Below are 9,175 nucleotides of genomic sequence, written 5' to 3'. Positions count from 1 at the left end.
AGCAAGAAGTAGATGCTGGCCCACCACTAACGACCTCCACACATGGGCACTTGAATTTACAGCGATCACCTTTTGCTTTGAAGCGGAAAATCAGGTGCCAACTGCCTTGTACGAAGGGTGAAGATGGACAGTACATCACCTTGATGGCCCACCAACTCACCGAGGTCTTGGCCTTGATCTACAAAAGGGTAGGTGGAAGGTGAAATGCAAATGAAATGACATTACAAAATGAACTTCTACTTTGATTTTACCCTAAAAAAGAGAGACAGAGAGAAAACGAGAGACGGAGTGTCATTGGGCAGCAGAAGTCACTTTCATAATGCCTATCAATCCGAATGACTTTTGGATTAATTAACGCATCTTTGATTAGATAGTAACTTTTTTGGTGTGTGATTGACTAGTCATTTGTTGACTGACGCTCTGAGGACATGCTTGGCATTTGCACACCTCCCCCTCGAAATTCAAATACTTGCAAGTTAGAATTATAAATTTTTATTCCAAAATGTTACTCATATGACGAGGTTGTTTCCAATCCCAGGGTATTTCCGACCTTTTTGATTATACCTATTATAGCCTTTTCCTTTTTCAAAAATAGATTACTTTGAGTGATCTTCACTAATATGCAAACTGCTTCTAGGTCAAATTAGAGTGACAGAATTGCTAGCAAAAATGAATTCACATATAAAATTATATAAAGTAAAATAAAATAAATTTTAAAAAGATCAAAATGAGAGACCGCATTCCAATATAACTCATTTAGGTTCAGTTGTATTAATCCTATTTCTCAATCTGTTTTGCCAATGACCGACCAAAAAAAATAATCTGTTTTGCCAATGAAAATACTAGACAAAAGTCTAACTTCTTTATCATAAATAATAAATTGTGTGCTCTTGAGCATCGCCGACTAGAAAATGAAATATATATATATATACACAAATCCTATTTAGTTAATGTTGCATTTACTATACTAAACCAATAGAGTAAATTCAACAATGAAATAATTTAATTAAACTTACATTGACTCAATCCAAATACTACAATAAAATTAACAACGGAAAGTTTATATTTCACATCTTACACTCACTTACCTAAATCATAAAATAAAACAAACGAAAAACATTACATTGATATTATTTAATGATCTTCGCAAAATGTATCAAAAGACTGCTTCTTCGTGAATTACACCATGAAGAAATTGCAAGTGTTTTGAAGTCCATGAATCTTGTGGTAAGATTTGTGATATCCTTTGTGAAATTGAGATATTATTTTCTAAAAAATTGCAAAGGGTAAACACTATGTGAGTTTTTAAATGTAATTGTAAGTTAAGATACAATGAGAATGCTTGAGTAACTCAAGTATGATTGAGATCTTCGTTACATCGTTTGATCTATAGTGAAATCATTTGGTGTTCTCTTCGGAGAATAAGTCCCACCAACCGAATCATATAAATTTGGTATGTGATTTATTTCCTCTCTATTTATTTTATCTTCCAATTACTTGTTTTCCACAACACGAGAAACCTTGACTCTTGCAATCGAAACCCCAACTACTACGTATCCCTTATATTACATGGTCTCTTTTGAAAAAATAAAGTCAAGTTTTCTTTTTCGTTTGATATAATTTATAGTTCATTATCATTTTTCAATTATTTCAATATTCTCACACTCTCCCCCATGCTTAATTTGATCTTCTACCTAGCACTAAGCGTGTAAATTTAATTGAGGAGACAAATGTGACCTGGAAAAATTCGAACTCAAGACTTCCACCTATTCTATCATGTGAAATTTTATAAAATCACTGTCAATCGTTCTAAAAATTAAATTATTATATAAAAATATAATTTATTTTTAAATATTCCGACAAAAGTTATTCAATACCGCTACTTCTAACGATCTTCCAAGCATCGGTAGCAGATAGGGCGCTATTTAAGGAAGCTGTGCAGACAACACTATCATCAACAGCATCGATATGGTCCTAAACTTCACCATATGAGCAGAGACCATAAATGATACTGCACCTCCCACTTCATCATGAAAACAACCTAAATCACAAACTACTCATTTGAATAAAAATCCACATGAATTCCAGATTATTGGGCATTAAATCAAAATGCACTCAACTTAAAAGAAGAAAGATTACGGATGCTTGGTATTCCCCTCCCAAATTCGAGCATTATCATGCATATAACTCTCAGAGCTTTTTCAACCTTCCAATACCATATGGTAGCTTTTCTATGCTATTGTTACAGATATCCAGAACTCCCTTCAAGCAATTCCGTGATCCTTGTCCGCGATAAGTCCAGCTGAGTCAACAATTCCAACTTTCCAATTGAGTGGGGATCTCTCTCAACCCATCACAGCATCCCAATGATAACCAAATCACAAGAAACGCCATGCTGTCAAGAAATCTGGAAACTCAACACAACCTAATAAGACAAAGATCGATAAATTCACTAAATAGCTTAAAGAGTTAATTTGCAATTATTGGCACTCCGCATCTCTAGCTTCTCTAGAGAACTGATGAAGAACGGAATTTCTTGTATCGCAGTTTCATCTAGAAGAAGTTCCTCCAGTTGTTTTAGTTCACCAATTTGAGGCGGTAGCTGCTGAATACGTGAACATCCACTCAAGTCCAGTTGAGTCAACAATTTCAAACTGCCAATCCAACTGGGAATCTCTCTCAATTGTTGGCAGCTTCCCAATGACAAGCACCGTAAATTCTCAAGGGACCCAATGCTGTGTGGAAGTGTTGCAAGCTCAACACAACCTGATAAGACAAGGGTCGACAAATTCACCAAATTGCCTATCGAGTCCGGAAATCCAATTAATGATTTGCAGTCCCTGGCACTAAGTGTCTCTAGCTTCTTTAGATAACTAATGAAGGAAGGTATTTCTTGCATCGTTGTTTCATCTAGAAGAAGTTCCTTCAATTGTTCTAGATTAGCCATTTGAAGCGGGAGCTCCTTAAGACCAGAACATCCACTCAAGTCCAGGGAAACGAGATTCTCCATGTTTCCAATACAATTATCAATTTGCTCTAAGTTGCTACAATCTCTGAGGATCAAAATCTCCAATCTTTGAAAAGATGAGAGGTAAGGAGTCCTTTTTAAGGAATGGCAACTTGTGAGGTTGAGAACTTTCAGCTTTTCTGCCTTCTACAAGAAAGATTATATCATGGGGGTCAGCAAGGAGTTATTCCCACTCAAAAGAAAACAAAAAGAATGTATTTTTATATCATACCATCATTGAATGCCATCCCTGCCAGACATCTGAAATCGGGCTTCCTGACAAATCGAGTATGACTAATTCCCCTGCATGAAATTTGCGTGCTTCAAAATTTGAGGGACAGTTCCCCCATTTGAGCCATCTTAACTGAGAAAATAAATCACTAAATTCTCCGCCAAGATTCACATCACTCATGTGAAGAAACCTCAAGTTCGATAAGTTTCTAAATAGTTCATCCGTAATTGTGCTTCTCCCTTGATCATATATAAAATTAGAGTTGCCTTCCTCTAGACAAATGGCTTGAATCCTTCCGGTTCCCTACAAGTACATAACCGAGGATCACAAATGTTGCATCTTACCAACTCAGTGAAATAATATCAATTATTTCTACTTAATATACCAGTAAACTTGATACCAATTTTCAGTTTCAGACTCATTCCTAAAATTTTCCATAAAAGTCCATGCAAAAATTTATTAATGCCATCATTAAACAATAGACAAAACCCTAACTGAAAGTTATCGAGATATGTACGAGGTGGTTCTTCAATTTCACCGACACTTTCAAAATCAAATTTAAAAATTTTCAATCCCCGATAATTGAAAACGGTCATTTGAAAATAAATCAAATCTTCCAACGTAGCTTTTTCTTTAATTATTCTCTTAATCTTTTGTCTTCGCAAACAATCTGTGCGCTCTCTGACTAGTAGGGGCAAAAAAAAAAAAAAAAAGAGCGCGCATCTGTAATATCACATGAAGGAAGAGGAGTTTGTACGTTTTAGTGATTTTTCCCCCTTTTCTCTTCCTTGAATATTCCTATCAAAGTCATTTAAGATGATATATGAATGAGCATGAACAAGTGACTTACGAATACAACAAAATAACTGATGTATAACTTACTAAATCAACGAGGATGACTGATAATTCTATTTCAGTTGCATTAACTAAATTTCAAAATTAATGAGGATGATTATTTTGGATTTAGTTAACAATATCATAGATGTTCGCTAACAATCACACAGGATAAGAGTCACCTCAGTTACATTAAGCTTAATTGCGAAACTGGAAAAATCTACATTTAAGCATTCGCTGGTCGGTTATCTACATTGTGTTCGTGAGTGGGTTCGCTGTTCGTGGTCATGTCTTTTCTAAACTACAAAGGCAGAAATTTGAGGAGAAACTGCAGTACTTACTAAGAAAGAGCAACCTCCTTTTCCTAATCACGTCAATAATATAATACCAGCACAATAACTGACATCATTTAAAACAAGAGAACATAGATTACGGGAGCAAAAGAAAAATAGAAAGTTACCTTTTGCTCTTTAGCACTTCCAAGGCTTCCTCGTAATCCCACAATCTACTACGTTCGTGAGGTTTGTGGTAGTTTTCTGCACGCACAATTTCCCTACCAAGAATTCTCATTTGATCATGCATTATGAGCTCATGATTATTCCCAATACTTATGAACGACAGAAATCTCAGTACTCCAATTCCTTCCTCCACAGAAAAGCCACAAGCATCCCACATGTAGTACGCAACTCTTGCATCACTCCCAATTAGAAAACAAGCAATATCCAGGAACATTTGCCTTTGATCCTCCCCCAATCCTTCATAACTTATCATCAACTTTTCTAGCACTTCCTTTTGAGGCATTTTTTGCATCCTATGTATCGCTTCTTCCCATAGTTTTTCTGGTTTTCCACACAAAAATAAACCTATAACCTTGAGAGCTAAGGGAAGCCCTCCCATTATAGATACCACAAGACGAGTGAGAGCTGAAAACTCTCTAGGAGGAGAGTCACTTCGAAATGCATGTCTAGAAAATAGGACTAGAGATTTCTCTTCCTCCATTTCCTCAAGCTCATACTTGATGTCCACTCTAGCCCTATTAAGAACACTCTTATCTCTAGTGGTAACAAAGATCCTACTTCCTAGTGCAAACCAATTAGGATTTCCAGTCAAAGGCGCTAATTGATCAATGGTATCCACATCATCTAAAATAATGAGGACTTTCTTATCTTTAAGCTCAGATGAGATGATGTGGATTCCGTGATCTGTGTTATGCAATCGAATATTTCTTCGCAATATATCACGGATTAATTGATTTTGCAAGTAACTAATACCATTGCGATTGCATGATTCCCTGATGTCTGCAATGAAGCTACAATGCTCAAATTGATTCAATAGCTTGTTGTAGATGACTTTAACAAGAGTCGTCTTACCGATGCCCTCCATTCCATAAATTCCCACACATAAGGTAGCACCAGAACTATTATTTATTAATTTCATAACCTCGTCCACATGACTATCAATTCCAACCAAATTCTTAGAAAAATCCAATTCCACCACTTTCTTCAACTCGTTCAAAACATCTTGCACAACTGATTTTACCAATTCTCCTTCATACCTGTCAAAAAAATGAGTTCAATGATATGAACGATAGCACTAAAATAGAATTTGGGGATAATTTGGAAACCTATAAATCTTTTTCCCACCTCCATTTATTATCTTATCTCTAAGATAAAAGTAGGTAATGCAATCCCGTGGTTGCTCCACATGATGCACCCATAACCTCTTTTCAGGGTTACTCTAAACGTACTTAATCAGAAAAAGATTTGAGGCTAAAGAAGCTTTTAAGTTCTGCACATATTAAGGATCCGAATAAAAGTTCAAAATCTGTGGTCCATTAAGGATATGGATCATAATAGGAAGTATTTTTTTTTTTCTATTTTCCCTTTTGAGTATCTATGTTCTATGTTGTTAATTAATCTAAAGTGGAGTTCGACATGAAGTTGAAGAACAAATGTGTTTCCTCAGCATAAGAAAATTGTTTTATTTTGCGCAGATGTACGAGATAGAAATTATGTGTTCGAGATGGAAAAAATGCACTAGAAAATATTTTACTAAACCAATAAGACAGTCTTCTTCTTCTTTTGGGTTCTTTCAGAGGCGTAAGTCATCATAATAATCCAAACCCTATTCGTAAGAATAAACACAGTTATGCTGCTTTTATGTAGGTAGAAATAAGCAAAATATAAGTTAGAGAATCCTTGCATAAAGGAAGGCAAAATTTTATAGTAAAGGAGTTACCTCATTAAAATGAATGAATCAGATCCACAAAAAATTATGATTTGACTGGTGTTGACATCGTCAAAGTAAATAAAGTGCTGGTTAAAGAATGAAGTACCCATTAGCAAACTGCCATCCTTGTAAGGAGCTGACTTCTCTCAGCGCTTGCTTCCATTCCTCCGTAGAGTCTGGATCGAAACGCCTTCCGGAATAATGAAATGCCTCTCCAAAACAACCCTTTTGACCTTGGACATCTGCAGGTTCCACTTTGTAAAATATAGGGAACACTATGTGCCCTAAGCATTTCCTGCAGTTCATCATCTGAACGAGTTCATCAAGACACCATTTGCTAGAAGCATAATTTACAGAGATAATTGGGATCAAAATGTTGCTGTTCCTAATGGCTTGCATAAGATCTTCGCTCAATCTCTCGCCTACGCGGAGCTCATCATCATCCTTGAAGACACGGATTCCAGCATCGATGAGGCTACTGTAGAGATAGTCAGTGAAATCTCTTCGAGTATCTACGCCTCTAAAACTCAAGAACACTTCATAATCATTTTCACTTGGCAGTATGGAAGGACTAGACGTGGCAAGATTCACATCTTCCACATTTCTTTGATCCTCCTCCACTTCTACATCAATTATCCTTGACTTTGTTTGCACTGCCATGTAAGGTATATTTTGCATCTTCTGTATTGTTTCTTCCCAAATTGGTGATGGTTTATCACACAAAAATGAACCTGCAACCTCAATAGCCAAGGGAATTCCTCCCGTTGTAGATACCACATGACGAGAGAGAGCTAAAATTTCACTTGGAGGACAGTCTCTTTGAAATGCATGTCTAGAAAATAGGATAAGAGATTGCTCCTCATCCATTTGCTTATGTTCGTACTTGATGTCCACTCCAGTCCTATCAAGAACACTCTCATTTCTAGTGGTAACAAAAATCCTACTTCCTGACGCAAACCAAACAGGATTTCCAACCAAAGCCTCTAACTGATTAGCGGTATCCATATCATCAAGAATAATGAGAACTTTCTTATCTTTTAACCTAGATGATATGTACTTGATTCCTTCGTCGCTATTACAAAATTGAATTTTCTCTTTCTGCATATCAAAGATTAATTTATTTTGCAAGTAATTAATACCATTACAATTACATGATTCCCTGATGTCTGGAATGAAGCTACGATGCACAAATTGATTGGACAACTTGTTATATATAATTTTGGCAAGAGTCGTCTTACCAATTCCCCCAATTCCATAAATTCCCACACGCATGGTAGCACTAGCATTCTTATTTACCAATTCCATAACCTCCTCCACAGAACTGTCAATGCCAACCAGATAATCACTAACAACCAACTCCACCGCTTTCTTCAACTCTTTCAAAACATTGTGCACAACCAATTCTACCAATTCTCCTTCACTCCTGTCAAATAAAAATGAGTTCAATGACATAAGTATTATCTAACGATAGCACAAACAATAGAACTCGGGGATAATTTGGAAAACTTATAATCTTTCCGCCACTTCCATTTCTTAATTTATTTGCTCAGAGGAAAGGGGTAAAGCAATCCCGTGGTTGCTCCACAAGACCCACTCATAACTTCTTTTCAGGGTTTATCGTAATTTATTAGAAAGAGATTGAGGCTAATGAAGCTTTTCAAGCAGTCTCTTTTACTCCTTCTTCTTCTTTTATTTATTTATTTTTCTTTTAGAGGCGTCGGTCGTCGTAATTATCACATTCTTATTCGTAAAGATAAACGCAGTAATGCTGCCTTTATGTAGGTAGAAATAGGCAAAATATAAGCTAGAAAATCCTTGCATAAAGGAAGGCAAAGTATTATAGCAAAAAACTTCCATCATTAAAACAAACGAATCGGATCCATAAAGAAAATTACGATTTGATTGGTGTTGATATCGTCAAAGTACCTACCCATTAGCAACTTCCCATCCTCGTAAGGAACTGACTTCTCCGAGAGCTTGCTTCCATTTGTGCACAACCACCTTTTGGGCTAAACGCGCCTGAGAACGATGAAATGCCTGTCCAAAATGACCCGTTTGATATCGCACATCTGCAGGTTCCACTTTGTAGAATATGGGCAACACTAACCGCCCCAAGTGTTTTTGGCACTCCATCATGCGAACCAGTACATCAAGGCACCATTTACTAGAAGCATAATTCTCAGAGATAATCGGGATTAAAATCTTACTGTTCTCAAGGGCTTCCTGAAGATTTGAGCTCAAATCCTCGCCTTTGAGGAGCTCAGCATCGTCCCTGAAGACACAGATCCCGGCATTGACGAGGCCACAGTAGAGGTGGTCGACAAAGCGCTCTCTAGTATCTTTGCCTCGAAAGCTTAAGAACACGCCGTAGTCATTTTCACTCGGCTGGATCGGAATACTAGGCGTACCAGGATGCTGATCATCCGCGTCTCTTTGCGCACTTGCTCTCCTCTTACTCAGAAGCTTGTGCGCCAGCACACCGAGAAGGATCGGTGCGACAACCGCCACGAAAGGGTTGCTAAGAACGAGACGACGCATTTCTTCTTTGCCCCGACTGACTCTGCCCGTAGTTTCTCCTCTGAAGTCGGACTCTCAAGTGCGAAGGATATCAAAATGATTCTGGAAATTTTGAAAATGCCTTTTATTTGCCCGAGCAGAGGAGCTTTTTTCTTTTTACTTTTTTAGTTTTGGTTCTTGCTTTTGTTTTTGTTTAGTTGCGATTTTTTTTTTTCGGGGGAAAGGGGGAGCTAGAAGCCTTAGCGGAGAAGGTGGTATATACATATACATACTTTCTCATTCGTGAGAGAGGCCTTGCCGTTTTTGCCGTGGGGGTAGAAAGGGGTAAAGCCCCACGCGGGAGCGGGCTCCATCTC

General features: G+C 37.2%; 2 protein-coding genes across 2 annotated transcripts; both read right to left on the bottom strand.

The window, feature by feature from the left end:
• Nucleotides 1-2,024: 2,024 nt before the first annotated feature.
• On the bottom strand, nt 2,025-3,816 carry LOC120286878 (disease resistance protein TAO1-like). Its single transcript, XM_039299456.1, has 2 exons — nt 3,240-3,816; nt 2,025-3,154 (listed from the first exon to the last, which is right to left on the bottom strand). Exons 1-2 carry the CDS (start codon nt 3,417-3,419, stop codon nt 2,462-2,464), a joined length of 873 nt encoding a protein of 290 aa, XP_039155390.1. The 5' UTR covers nt 3,420-3,816; the 3' UTR covers nt 2,025-2,461.
• A 713-nt stretch (nt 3,817-4,529) lies between these two features.
• LOC104414839 (disease resistance protein RUN1-like) lies at nt 4,530-8,906 on the bottom strand. Its single transcript, XM_010026032.3, has 3 exons — nt 8,233-8,906; nt 6,409-7,725; nt 4,530-5,628 (listed from the first exon to the last, which is right to left on the bottom strand). The coding sequence occupies exons 1-3, from the start codon at nt 8,838-8,840 to the stop codon at nt 4,530-4,532; spliced, it is 3,024 nt and encodes a 1,007-aa protein (XP_010024334.2). The 5' UTR covers nt 8,841-8,906.
• Nucleotides 8,907-9,175: the final 269 nt, after the last annotated feature.

The sequence above is a fragment of the Eucalyptus grandis genome, chromosome 8, assembly GCF_016545825.1.
Source record: "Eucalyptus grandis isolate ANBG69807.140 chromosome 8, ASM1654582v1, whole genome shotgun sequence".
In the NCBI taxonomy this organism is placed as follows: Eukaryota; Viridiplantae; Streptophyta; class Magnoliopsida; order Myrtales; family Myrtaceae; genus Eucalyptus; species Eucalyptus grandis.
The sequence above is the reverse complement of the archived record's forward strand: the minus strand, read 5'-3'. Positions and strand labels throughout refer to the sequence as shown.